The sequence below is a fragment of the Hylobates moloch genome, unplaced genomic scaffold (genome assembly GCF_009828535.3).
Source record: "Hylobates moloch isolate HMO894 unplaced genomic scaffold, HMol_V3 SCAFFOLD_10, whole genome shotgun sequence".
NCBI lineage: Eukaryota > Metazoa > Chordata > Mammalia > Primates > Hylobatidae > Hylobates > Hylobates moloch.
The window spans coordinates 81092286-81107175 of record NW_026652285.1 but is presented as its reverse complement, the minus strand read 5'-3'; the positions used below and the strand labels follow the sequence as shown (position 1 = coordinate 81107175).

The following is a 14890-nucleotide window of genomic DNA, read 5'->3' as shown; positions in this document are numbered from 1 at the left end:
ACGATATGGATGAATCACTAAGACATACTAAGCAAAAGAAGCCAGGCACAAATGATTATATGTATAAAATTCCATTTAGAAAAAAACAATTCTAGAAAAGGCAAAACTAATTTATAATGACATAAATCAGATCAGTGGCTATCTCGGGTCAGAGGTTGGGGTATATTTACTGCAAAAGGGCATGGGAGGACTTTTTGGCATGATGGAAATGTTCAAAATTAGTTGTGGTGGTGGTTACATGGCTGTATATGTTCATCAAAACTCACTGAACAGTATCTTTAAAATAGGTACATTTTGTTGTATATCAATTCTATCTCACTGAAGTAAATTTTTAAAAATATTCCTTTGGTTGAGAAGGTTTCCCTGTTCCCTGAATAAAAAGTTCGTCATCTCATGACTTACTTGGCCACTCTCAGGTTATTGAAAGTCCTATGGTCACTTTAAGTCAGGTGTTCACAAACTACAACTGGACCGTTTTCGTCAGTGGAGTGTATGGGGACACAATGCTGCCCATTTGTGGCCCTACTGTCTACTGTTTTCTCACTACAACAGCAGAGTTGGATAGTCACAATAGGACCTAAAATATTTACTCTCTGGCCCATTACAGAAAAAGTTTGCCAATTCCTGCTTTAAGTCACAAAACACGATCTCAGTTGAAAAATTAGAATGTTCCCTCCAATATGTTAATCAGTATTTAAATCTTCATTTAGTTGTAGAGCTTCTCCCCCGTTCCGTTTTCCCAGCTCCAACTAGATAGAGCTGGGAAGATGTGGTCTCTTCTCCCTTTTTCACTTTCCTCACCCTCCATTACGTAGCTGTTGTTGATTGTTGTCAGGTTGTGGCATAGAGAGAGAAGAGAGAAAGTTGAGAGGCAGAAGGTTTCTAGTGACCAGCGCCCTTATCAAATGGCTTTGGGCTTGGTAGACATTTACAGCAGACTTTCACTCTCATGGATACTTTAGTGGTTCTTCAGAGGCTTTACTGTTGCCCCCCCTACCCCCACCCCCGCCCCTCAACCCCTATATCCTGTTGCTCCCTCCACTTTGAGGCATGCCTGGAGGAGGGAGTCACAGTGGGCACCCAGCAGCTCTCCAGACAGACCCTCCTCACACAGACCTCTCCTTTCCCTTAGCTCTGCTTTCTTAATTCTTTTATTTTTATTTATTTATTTTTTTGAGGTAGAGTCTCACTCTGTTGCCCAAGCTGGAGTGCAGTGGCGTGATCTCGGCTCACTGCCACCTCCACCTCAGGGGTTCAAGCGATTCTCATGCCTCAGCCTCCTGAGTAGCTGGGATTACAGACGCACGCCACCACGCCCGGCTAATTTTTGTATTTTTAGTAGAGATGGGGTTTCACCGTGTTGGCCAGGCTGATCTCAAACTCCTGACCTCAAACGATCCACCCGCCCTGGCCTCCCAAAGTGAGCCACTGCACCCAGGCTTAATTCTTTTATATTCTTGAAGATGGTCAAGGGCTCAAGACAATGAAATTAGAATTTTTAAAAAATTGTCTTATTTTTGAGATGGGGTCTCACTTTCTTGCCCAGACAATGGTGCGAACATGGCTCACTGCAGCCTTGACCTTCTGGTCTCAAGTGATCCTCCTGCCTCATCCTCCCATGTAGCTGGGCCACAGGTGCATGCCACCATGTCTGGCTAATTTTTTGTAGAGACAGGGTCTCACTATTATAAGCTCAGGCTGGTCTTGAACTCCTGGGCTCAAGCAGTGTTTCTGCCTTGGCCTCCCAAAGTGCTGGGATTACAGGTGTAAGCTATCGTGTCTGGCTGAAATTGGTTTTTGGATGTTTCTTATATAAATTATATACATGGTGATCTGTTTCACATCTTACTTGGCGCTGATATGTCTATTGAAATCTCCATTTAAACATCCTGCTAAACATAGAAAGACATGGTTTTCTATGCTTTATAAAAAGGCTGCTGCCCTTGACACAAGGAAAAAACAAAATAAAACAAAAAAGAAAGAAAAAAGCCTACCCATTTTATTCCAGACTATTCAGTTTTAACTCAAGTATTGTTAAAATCCTGACTATCAGTAGAACATGGTCTACTTGTGATAAACTGAGTGGCTTTCCATAGGCTTCATTTTCATTACCTCTTATATGGGTGTATCCACGTCAACCTCATAGAATTCTTGGAAGGATTAAGGGAGATAATGTATATAAGGCTGCTGTCAGGACATTGCATAGAGCAGGAACTTTGCGTTTGTCCTGCCTCCCTCTCTTACACGTGACGAGTTATGTGACCTTGGCAAGACACAGTCTCTGTGGAGCTGTTTCACAGTCTGTAAAATAAATGACTGGCATTAGATATTCTCTAAGGTCCTGCTGGTGAAACAAAATCTTTTTAAGTTCTTATGTGGCATTGAGTTTCCTAAGGAAAGTGAATTTTAGTTTCTTTGTTTCTAACTGTAATTATTCTCAGTTGCATGAATGCAAAGGCTATCCTATTGTTAATTTTGGAGACAATCCTCTAATTTGAATTGAGATTGGATTACTTCCAGGAAAAAAGAAATCACTTCATTCAAATAGATTTAATTCAAAGTCAGATTTTTCTGAGAACAATGTTATTAAAAATGATCTATTTCTGGACAACCCCAAAATAACCTGTCATGTCATTAAAAAAAAAAAAAAGGCAAGATAAGAAGAAAATATTTTGGAGTTAATAGTGTTCAAAGATATTCAGTAAGAGTGAGCCATGCATTCCACCCAAAGTGAATGAAACCATGGGGTTTGTGTTACCCTTTAATCTATTGTTTCTCCTGGGACCAAATTTGTTCATAGAGGTGGAGAGTAAAGATCTGGATGGCAACTATAGACAGATTCTAACCTCCCTGAGGGCAGGGGTTGTGTCCTACTTGTCGTGTATGCCCACCCTCTAGTACAGTGCTACAGTGCTTGCCATGATATAGGTATTTAATAAAATTTATTAAATTTATTGAATCTCACATTGGTACTTTTTCAAAAGTATGCTAAAGAACTTATCAATGATCACAAAGTGCCAATTTTCTTAGTACTCTAAATATTGCACTCTTAATACTCTTAATACTGTTTCATTCCTCACCAACTTTAAGATTAGCAGAAGCATTTTTCACCTAAGGGAAAAGCTACATGGGAAAGAGCTGGTTGATAACAGAATGAAACAGGAACAAGGGTATTCAGCCATTGAATAACCAGTTCATCTTCTAGAAACAGCATTACCACTAGCACCAGGGGGTTAAAGGATGAATTAGATATCACTCCTGCCCTTGAGAGAAACTGTAAGCTCATCAGTGCTACACAACTCCTACTGTTACACAGGGAACTTTACACCCTCCCTTTAGTGGAACCCACGGAACTGCTTTGCAGCTTCTCTTTATTAATAGTTTTTAAAGTGCTGATGTGGTGCTTGGTCACAAAATGTTATTGTTTGTTTTCTTTCCTTCATCACCCTTCTCCTTCTCCACCCTCCCACCCCTCCACCCACACACACACCTGCAGCTTCATAGTACAGCGACACAGCTGGCAGCAGATCTATTAAAATACCATGCTGATCTGGTGGTTCTAAAAGCATTAAAACTTACTGGAGTGGAAGGAAATTTAGAAGCTTTGGCTGAATATGCCTGTAAACTCTCTGAACAGAAAGAGCAGCTTGTTGAGGTGAGTAAACAAGGTGCTAAAGAAATTGTAGTTTAATAATGACCTTATTAAACTATATGGGAATGTTAACACAAATACCGTTTTGGGTTAATTTATCTGAGCATTTTCTCTCTCCTTTCGAATCTTAAAAGCATAGCATGTATCTGTTCTGTTCCTGCAACAGTCTGGCCTCTAAAATAAAACAAAATAAAAATGCTAAGACCCACAAATGAACTTCTTAATCTTCTTTTCCTTATCCTCTCAGAGAAGTTAGACCTTGGAGTAGAGCCATGGAGGTATGTCGCATGACCTTGTTTCTGTTTGAATCTGTCAGGGTCTCAGCAGGGAGAAGATGACACACTCAAATTAGGATAATTTGAAGAGAGTTTAATAAAGAAGCTGTTTACAATTGCATAGACAGGGCCTGGGGAAACCATACATGAGAGAGCAGTAATTGGGGCGAGTGGTAGCAAGGCTGATACCACCCCAGGCCAACATCAACAGGGGTATGTGAAATATAGAAGCCTTTCAGAGAACTGCCTTGAGAAGTTTGTGACTTTAGGACTAGGCCCAGAGACAGCCCAAGGTGACCCTCCCGGGAGGAGCGTCGGAGTCAAGGCCCATTCTCTCCTCAGTCCTGCTCATCTGTGGATGGGGCTTCCCATTGGATATCCCATTAGGATAATCCTAATTATCCAAACATAGATGTAGACAATATAGATCAGTCTCCCAGGGCAAAAGGCAGATGTGAGAAGGGAGGAGTGCGGTTAAGGAGGGACAATGAGAAGACATCTGGCACACTATTCCAAATCTTAGTTATGAGTTACTGATGCTTCACCTGACACTTGTTTTATAATTCCATTTAGGCTTATTAATTGATATTCTGAGCCTTCTGCCTATTGAAAATGTCAGATATCTACTAGAAAAAAAACCCAACTGTATTAGTTTGTTTTCGCTCTGCTGATAAAGACATACCCAAGACTGGGTAATTTATAAAGAAAAAGAGGTTTAATGAACTCACAGTTCCCCATGGCAGAGGAGGCCTCATAATGAAAGCAGAAGGCAAAGGAGGAGCAAAGGCACATCTTACATGGCAGCAGGCAAGAGAGTATGTACGGTGGGGGAACTCCCATTTATAAAACCATCAGATCCCATGAGACTTATTCACTATCACGAGAACAGTATGGAGGAAACTGCCCCCATGATTCAGTTACTTCCACCCGGTCCCGCCCTTGGCACATGGGGATTATCACCAATTCAAGGTGAGATTTGGGTAGGGACACAGCCAAACCATATCAACAACCAAACAAAAAACTGAACCCATGTATAGCTTGTAGGTATGAGGTGTTTGCTAGCCAACATGCATATAAATACACAGATATGAACCATCTAGCTATCTTCACATAATCTAACATACCCTGTTCACCAAATCTCAAAGACTAATGGTTAGAAGGAACCTTTAGACTAATTGAACTGGCTTCCTCTTCTTTACTTGTTTACATAGGAGGCTAAAAACTTCTGGGGGAACATTCTTAAAATGACTGTAGATATAGCTTCTTCTTTTAATAAATTTGATGCTGCTATGTTTATAAACCAAATATTATAACTATAGGGAAACTGCTTATTTTAGGAATCTTGCAGCAAATCTTTTTAACATGGAAAAAAAATGTTCTCTGATTTTCTGTTTTAAGCGTCAAGATTTTCAGTAATTTCCTCTGATATAGGGTCTCTCCTTATTATACCAGTCTGCCTAATCCAATGTTAGCTCCATTGGAAGACGGTGTTGGTAGAACGTGTAGTTTTTAGTAACTCTGACATAGTTTAGCTGTGAGACCTTGGGCAAGTTACTTCTCTGAGCCAAATTTCTTTATATATAAAATATGGGGGCACTACTAGGTCTTTCCAAAGGTTCTTTCTGTTTCTAATATTCTGTATTAGAAATATTAGCTATCCAATCTTGCCATGATTGGATAGGAAGTAGAAACAATGTTATACATTTATTGGTATCTGCTTTGTTCCCAGAGAATCTGTTGGTGACCAATATAATCTTCTCAGTAATGTTTAAGTTTATTTTAATAGGTTTTAAGAAATTTTATTTGTAAAATCTTCTTTTTAATTATAAAATGATACTATGTATTGTGGAGGATGACGATGTGAAAATTAAACTGTAGACATGTTTTCTCGTAGACCTGTCGATTGTTACGACACATATCTGGGACAGAACCTCTGGAAATAACCTGTATACATGCAGAGGAGACATTTCAGGTGACTGGCCAACAGGTATGATAATAGCAGATTGCTCCTTCTGTATTGTGTCCTATCTGAGTGTTATAACAAGTTGTGGGGATGGAAGGTATAAATGGTTTTTCGTAACTAGAGTCCAAATATACATAGAGAAAGAAAGATAATGGAATTTCTGTTGGTAGTGTGCCAGAACATGGCTAACCTTCCATTGGAGCTGGCCATCTGCCAAACTGGAGACTGGTTCATTTAACTAATACTCTAGTTTATATCTATTTTAAAGGAAGCTGTTTACAATGCACTTGTTATGTTTGGAGATTAGGTTATCATGACATAAGAAGCCATATATTATGTAATATTCACATTTCAACCTAAGATTCAAATACATTTCATGCTAATAATTAGGACATGAGACTAAAACACAAACAAAACAATGTTATGACATTACTTATAAGATTCAGTTGGGACCAGGCATGGTGGCTCACACCTGTAACCCAGCACTTTGCGAGGCTGATGTAGGAGGATCACTTGAGTACAGGAGTTTGAGACTAGCCTGGGCAACACAGCAAGACCCTGTCTCTACAAAAAATAAAAACAAACAAAAATTACCCATGTGCAGTGGTGCTTACCTATAGTCCTAGCTACTCAGGAGTCTGAGGCAGGGGGATATTTTGAGTCCAGGAGTTTGAAGCTGTAGTGAGCTATGATTGTGTCACTGTACACCAGGTTGGGTGACAGAGCAAGAGACTGTATCCGGGGGAAAAAAAGATCCAATCAGAAGCAAAATAACTATCTTAAATTAGGCAAATAGTACATTATAGTGTTAAAATAATAATTATGATAACCAGAATTAGCAACCACTGAAAGAATGTCCTGTTCAATATTAAATGAAAAAAGTAGGGTACAGATTTGTATGTATACAAATTATTCCCGTAATTTCATATGTATAGACAATGTATATGCATATGAAAATACCTATATGACAATATCCTTGTTTAGCTAGGGTTTTTTTCTGGATTTTCTATAGTAGAGGTATTCATTTGTCCTTATAATTTTCAAAAGCCTTTTTAAGACTATCTCATTTAATACTGTTCCTGTCAAATTAATCTAAGGAAAGTGGTTAAGACAGAGCTTCCTCCTTTTTTTTTTTGAGACGGAGTCTCGCTCTGTTGCCCAGGCTGCAGTGCAGTGGCACGATCTCGGCTCACTGCAACCTCCGCCTCCCAGGTTCAAGCGATTCTCCTGCCTCACCCTTCTAAGTAGCTGGGATTACAGGCATGCACCACCACACCTGGTTAATTTTTTTATTTTTAGTAGAGACAGGGTTTCACCATGTTGGTGAGGCTGGTCTGAAACCCCTGACCTCGTGATCCCCCCGCCTCGGCCTCCCAAAGTGCTGGGATTACAGGCATGAGCCACCGCACCCAGCTGCTTCTTTCTTTTTTAGAGTCTAAGCTCTAAAATAACGTTTTGCAGTTGTTCTTTTATTTATATTTTTAAATATTATTTATATTTTAATTTATACTTTATTTATATTCATTTATTTACTGTCAGCCAAAAGGATTCCTCCTAAGTTGCAATATTGGGCAGTAGAGGTTGAGTCCCTGCATCTTTTATAGCTGAGAACAGTGCAAGTGACCTAGACTCAGTGATGGTGTGTGCCCTCTAGGAGAATCATGTTGGATGTTGGAGAGATGATCTCATGGTCTCCTGTAGAGAACAGTGTCAAAGGCTTATCATGAAAGCAGGAACTATATGAATGAACCTCCACAATGATTATCTGCTGAACACTTTATTACAACCAGGGGATCTGCTTACTGGGAGAAACTGTGTCTTCAGTATTGGCATGGGAGTCACTCTTCTTGCCTTGGCTGGAAATGTATTCCAGTAGAACTGGAGGGCTTGGCTCTCCTGCCATATGCAATCAGTTGTTGCTCCTATCCTCAGGCCCTGCTTGTCATCTGGTTACAATTTTTGGTTTATTATTTTATTGCAGCAGAGATATTAGGAATAGCCACATTTTCTTCCCCAGGATAGTGGCAGAGCATGTTGTTAATAACCTGCATAACTTGAGAAGCTTTTTCTGTTCCCAAAGCCTCAGCTTCCACTCCTAGTCTTTGCCATCTGCCTCACAAAAGGATAATTTAAGGACATTGAGCATGCCTCTGGGATAATTTATTTCTGGATATCTCTGCTTTGGCAATGTTATTTTTATACTTCCTTTAAAATGTTAGACCTACTGAAGGAACAATTGAACAGTTTGTACGCTAGTTGAGAGGAGAGCAATGCCGAAATCTAGCCTGTAGTCCATGGCAAGTTATGTGCCTGCTTTCCCTGTAGAGGGGAACCTTGTTCTTATAACACTGCCATCTGCTTGGCAAGTGCTGTGCCTGTGACACTATGCCCACCCCAGAGGGAGGAGCAGCTAGTTGTAATTCATTCAAAGGTACTAACTATTAATATATTAGCTAACATGGCCCTGATCATATTAATCTTCTGTAAGTTCTCCAATGACTTTATCACTCAGAAGAAAATCCAGTCCTTACCATCTATGCTTCTCCATTACATGGCCACTGGCCACCTTCCCCTTGCTCATGTCAGTCTGTTCCTCTGGCTTACTGGCTGTTCCTTGAACATTCCAGAAATGTTTCTGCCCCATCCCAAATGACTTCCCCTTGATTTCTCTGTAGCTCCCTCACCTTTTCAGTGACCCTCTAACTTAAAATACTGTGACCACCTAATCCCCTCCATCGTTCTCACCCTTTATTTTGATACATATTTTTTATTCCCTTCTAAAATATTTTATAATTTATTTTAATTGTGTCTCTCCTCACTGCTTGTTATAATGTGAGTTCCATGAAGCCAGGGACATTTATCTGTTTCATTCACAGCTGTTTCCCCAGCACCTGGAACGTGGGCACAGTGCCTACTAGTATGTAGTGGGTGAATGAATAGTCATGTTAGTTGTATACATGTGTGTGTGTGAATAATCCTATATAATCAACTCCACGGAACAGCAACATCGCTTGTTAGGAATGGGCATTTCTATCACATTATCCTATTAATTTCCCTCATAGCAGTTATCATAATTTATAATATTTTAATTGTGTGCTTGTTTATAGTTCCAAATCCCCACTAGAGTATAAGCTTAATAATAGAGGACTTTTATCTTCTTTTTTTATCACCTTATCCCCAGCGCCTAGCATGATTTTTTTCACATAGCGGATTCTCTAAAATACTACTTACCGGATGAGTGTTTGATATAATATCCCCAGTCTGTGAAAAAAGAAGGTAGACAGAATCAATGCCTGTTGTCATGAATAGAAGGTAAAAGTGGTAGAAGGGAAAGGATCTGCTGTGAACATATCAAGACTGAACTCTGAATTCCTAGCTCCTGGATCTTTGTGCGTGTGTGTTTTATTTAATGGGCCATCAGGAAATTTCAGTAGGTTTGGTCTGGTCGATGGCTTCTATTTTGAGGTAGAAACTAAAGTGTAATTTCTATTGAATGTCAGGTCAGGAGGTGTGTGAAGACCCAACCCAGCCATCCATTTTCTGCCTGTATTACAATTAGCATCCATCAAGTCCTTTGTGTTAGAGAGTGATTATTATATGAAATATAAAATGTTAGTTGATTTATTAATTCATTCATGTAGTAGCTAACATTAAATAAAACCCCAAATGCCAAAATCTCAGGCTTAATATAATAGCAGTTTATTTCTCACTTGTATTAAGTACGGATTAATGGTATGTCTTTCTCCCTCTTGGCAATCCGGTCCCCTTTCGTTTTGTGCCTCGCTAGCCCTTAGGACCTCAAAGTCCCTACTGGATCCTGTGCATTGAACCATCAGATGTGGAAGGGAGAGAGCACTGAGGGACACGAGGGAGGTTTGGATCAATTAGGATGGAAGTGGTGACCCACATTCAAGTGGGGACAGAACTCAGTCTCGTGGCCATACATCTCCACCAGGGAAGCTGGGAAATGTAATCTTCCTATGTATCCAGAGGGAAGACAAACAGATTTTGATGAAAACATAGCAGTCTCTGCAACAATTCATTTATTTATTCAACACATTTATTTAGCCCATGTGGTGGTACGTAAATGTACCAGGATGATTTCTGCCCTCTTTACAAGTGTTTTGTGAGAGGCAGTGTGATGTGATGGAAAGAGCCTGAACTTGGGTCAGGTAGATCTGAGTTTAGATATCAACTCTGTATATACTCGTAATAGGGTCTGGCACAAGTTACTGGGTATCTCTGAGCTTCAACTTTTCCAGCTGAAAAATGGAATAATGCTTATTTGGAAAAAGTACTATTTTATTTGTATATTTTGGGGGATATTAATGTATTAATGTATCTCAAACACCAAACACAGTATCTCAAGCATGTATCTACCAAGTACTCATGGGTGTGTATATATGTTACTTATTATTATGACTACCATTCCTACTACTACCACTGCTACTACCACCACCACTATTACTGCTACCTTTGCTACTCTGTATACAGTACACTTTTTGTGGTCTGAGTATAACTCTTTGAATTATTCTATGGGAACAACTTTGTTCAAACAGAGTTTTACTTGAATGAAGAGAATTGCTCCCTGAATGCAGGTTTGTGTATAATAATGCAGGTCAGATTATAAGAAACAGCAAATTTTGTCCTACTGTGTATCTTCATATTGCCCAACGTGGAGCTTGTGTATAGAAATTACTTCATAGTTGTTTATTGAGTTGAATTGAACAGCACACTTACTTACCTTTGGTCTTCAAAGTGATTCTGAGGGCTAAGATTTTGAAATTCACACAGATGTATATTGTGTTTCTTTAGATAATTTCTGCTGCTGAAACACTGACATTGCATCCATCTAGTAAAATTGCTAAAGAAAACCTAGATGTGTTTTGTGAAGCTTGGGAATCCCAAATTAGTGACATGTCAACACTGCTGAGAGAAATCAATGATGTGTTTGAAGGAAGACGAGGTGAGAAACTGTCCACATAATGAAATATGTTATTATTTTAATGTAACTCTTGTTAGTTTTTAAATGCCAAACCTCAACTGCAAATGAATTCTTGTTGTAACACAGCTGGGTTATTTTTGTAGTAAAATATTGTTCACAAAAAGTTACAAAAATATTATTTTATCCTCCTTTATTTTAGTATCCAAGCAGTAAAATTTGTTGTACAACAGTGTAGTAGGCCAGGTGTGGTGGCTCACACCTGTAATCCCAGCGCTTTGGGAGGCCAAGGCAGGTGGATCACTTTGAAGTCAGGAGGTCGAGCCCAGCCTGGCCAACATGGTGAAACCCTGTCTCTACTAAAAATACAAAAATTAGCCAGATGTGTTGATGTGTACCTATAATCCCAGCTACTATGGCTGAGGCATGAGAATCACTTGAACCTGGGAGGCGGAGGTTGCAGTGAGCTGAGATGGCGCCACTGCAGTCCAGCCTGGGCGACAGAGCAAGACTCTGTCTCAAAAAAAAAAACAAACAAAAAAAACAACATAGTAAATCTCTGAATTAATATTAACATTCTAGTTTTCCTATTGAAATAGTCATTTTTAAATTTCTTCTGAATTGTTTTTTAGTTACAATACAACAGCTCTTCTATAATACAGTAATTCTGTTTTAATTCTACTAACTTCATAATGAAATGAATGTAGTTATTTGATTTTTGAATTGCTTTCCTTCCACTTGGATGGAATCTCTTTGCTTGATGACTACATAATCTTGGAATATTGCCTGTGGTGGGTAAGTTCATTGGTATTTTTACAACATGTAGAATAGTGCCATACAGTGTATAGGAAGGCATCATTTTAATTATTTATTTTAATACCGAGTGGAAGTTTTATTTTCCATTGTACTGTGTGTCCTGTTATTTATATTTACATGTTTATATTTTTTCTCTTCAAATGGCTTCTGTAGTGTCAAAGCTTGCTTATTTTTTTAAATAAAATGTCATTTACAATTATGTCAAATTATTGATTTTTTTTTATTGAGTATGCCCATTTAAACATTTCATATTTTAAAAATACTCATTTAGGATAAATGTTAATTTGCTTAAAAATCAGGGCATAATAGAATTATAGCTATAACATCATTTGTAAAGTATGATAAATGTTTACCATGCTTCCACATTTAAAAATTTCTGTGATAGTCTGAATGGCATATCATTTTGATGCTTTGTAATGTATTTATTTACGTCGATTTTTATATGAGCCAAATTTCAGATATTAAAAGGTAAATGATATAATTGATCCACCTTTAAAAGGAAGAGTGGTCACTTCACTTTAGGGACTGTTGGGAAATGAAGAGAAGTGGCTTGCTGTGGTTGTAAGATACCTGATGTGGGTTATCCTAGAGTATCTGTAAGGCCCAGCTCTTTCTCAAACTGGTGTTAGGCAAGCTGTTCCCTGCTCTGGGCCCAAGTGTCCTTGGCTCAATAATGAAAGTCTTAGGCTGAGTGATCTCAGTGACCTGTCAGATCTAAAAGTCTTTTGTGAACGCTACCTGAAGTTAGTGTACTTTCGACTTCTGGGCATAGAATATACCCTGCACTGTGTCTTTATCCTGCCTGGCTCTCTTTAAAGGCCAGAGGACTATTGTCTTCTGGCTTTATCATTTGTCATCAGCCCATGAAAGTAGGGAGGCTGGAGGAGTGCCACAGGATGGCTATTTTTCTGGCATGCAACTGACTCCATGTAGTTGTAAACGTGTTCCACGTGCACTGTGAGAAGCTTTACTAATAGCTGTGGCCATTCTGAAAAGAATATGGCATCAAGCCTGGCCAGCTGATTCTCCTCTTTACCAGAACACCATTAAGCTTAGCACAGGTTTCTCCTATACTGTTTTCAGTGCTGAATAGGTTTTTGTTTTCATTCATGTAAACATGGGCTATGGCTGAGTTTTCATTACTTGTACTTCTTCTGTGTCCCTAGGCCAGTGAGTTCATCATCATCTGAAATGGATATGGTTCTAGTCTTCTTGACCAAGGGCCTGAGCCCCCTTCCTCTTTGTGTTTGAGATGCTTGCAGTTTCTAAACCAGGCTGTTCTACCAGCATTTTGGTCTATCTTCTCTCTTTTATTTCCATAAGAACTGGAGTTATAACAGGTTTCCCCCCACTCTCAAGAAAGATAGCAGTCATTTAACAGTTATTCTCTGCCTTAATCCCAGGCAATGTTCTGAGTAGCAATTACGGTAGCAATTAGAGGTTGATAAGCTTGGCAAGGGGGTTTTCTTTCTATAAATGTAGGTAATTTTTTTCCTTAAAACAGAAAACAAACCCAGGTTGCATTTTCCATCAAGGGGTCTCTTCCTTCATCTGAGATCTGAGTGCTAATCTCATGTTAGGGATAGAATTGGGTACAAGTTGAAATCCAGGTTCTGAAGTGGACTGCCTAGGTTCCAATCCTGCCTCTGCTATTTCCTAACTTAATCTCTCCATGCTTCAAGTTTTACATCTGCAAAATGGGGATAATGATGACAAAACTACCTAATATGGTAAGTGTGAGGATTAAATAAAATATGTTAATTCACAGTAAATTCTCAACAAATGTTACCTCTATCAGCATCAGCATCATGACCACTGTTACCTTGTGGTAAAACTAAATAGTTCATGAGAAAACATTAGGTCCAATTTCTCTTCCTTAATCTCAATCTCTCCTACTATCTGACATCCATCTCTCCCACTTTCTGACATCCATCTCTCCCTATGTCCTTTCTCCTACGCTAGGGAGGACTAGCCTGTCTGGCCCCACCATAGAAAATCTCTAGATCTGCAGAAGCAAAGGTAAACTCCTTGCTTCTTTGTACAAATGAAACTCATCCCTTCTCCAATGGTGAATTAACACCCTCTGAAAGATTCCTCTCACCGGACATCTAATGCAACATTAATTCAGTGTTCTCCTTTTCTGTCTCTGAGATTTGCCTTTCTTCGACCAAAGTTAGGCTCTTTAGTTGGCCGGGCGCGGTGGCTCACGCCTGTAATCCCAGCACTTTGGGAGGCCGAGGCGGGCAGATCACAAGGTCAGGAGATCGAGACCATCCTGGCCAACACGGTGAAACCCCGTCTCTACTAAAAAATACAAAAAATTAGCCGGGCGTGGTGGTGGGCGCTTGTAGTCCCAGCTACTCGGGAGGCTGAGGCAGGAGAATGGTGTGAACCTGGGAGGCAGAGCTTGTAGTGAGCCGAGATGGCGCCACTGCACTCCAGCCTGGACGACAGAGCGAGACTCCGTCTCAAAAAAACAAAACAAAACAAAACAAAGTTAGGCTCTTTAAAAAAATAGCTAGGGAAGTTTAAGGAAAAGTAAAAGCCACAGGCTACTAGGGTCTGTGTGGGTAAAATTGTAAACATGATCCTTCAGAGGCCTATGACTATTATAACCATAAAAATAACAGTAGCTGTCATCTCTTGAGAATGTACTGGGTTCTAGGTACTTTCATAAGTGCTGGATGTCCATTTTCTCATTTAATCCTCTCAGTAACCCTGGAGACAGGTATTATTTCCACATTTTACGTATGATGAAACTGAGGCTCGAAGTATCCCACAGCGAGTAAACTACAGGAGCTGGGACCCTTACTGAGGTTTGAATGATGCCAAAGATGAAATTTTATTAACTACCCATACTCTATTACTCAAGCAGTTAAACTCCCCTCCAATCCTAAAGTTTTCTAATGAGAATGAACCAATTCTGTGAAAAATGCTCATGACTGCAGCTTGGAGTTCTGCTTTTTTTTCCCTCCCAAAGCTATTTCAGAAATGACTGAGAGATCCCAGGAAGTACAGAGCAAGGAACAAGTAATGACTGGATTCTTATTTTGGTTGGTCCACTTATTGGCCGAGGATGGGGCACATTACCTGCCCTTTTGAGTTTGTTTCTTTATTTCAATGGACGTAAATGAAATAATGTGTCATAGTGCTTGCACATCCTATACCTGTTTTCAGAGTATGTGAGCACTGTGGTTTCTTTTACTTTCAAGCTGGATATTATGTAAATAGTCTCTTCTTTA

The 14890-nt window shown here is 39.5% G+C and overlaps 1 protein-coding gene across 4 annotated transcripts in view; it reads left to right on the top strand.

Annotated features, from left to right (window-relative positions):
* Nucleotides 1-14890, top strand: part of CTNNAL1 (catenin alpha like 1) — a 69742-nt gene that overhangs the window by 35163 nt on the left and 19689 nt on the right. For all 4 annotated transcript variants that reach the window (XR_009215080.1, XM_058444766.1, XM_032164813.2 and 1 more), the window contains exons 9-11: nucleotides 3497-3655; nucleotides 5822-5914; nucleotides 10706-10856. Coding sequence is in view for 3 of the 4 variants with exons in the window: in XM_058444766.1 (XP_058300749.1) it covers nucleotides 3497-3655; nucleotides 5822-5914; nucleotides 10706-10856 (403 nt within the window). In the remaining variant the exon portion in view is untranslated. The remainder of the gene's footprint in view (nucleotides 1-3496; nucleotides 3656-5821; nucleotides 5915-10705; nucleotides 10857-14890) is intronic.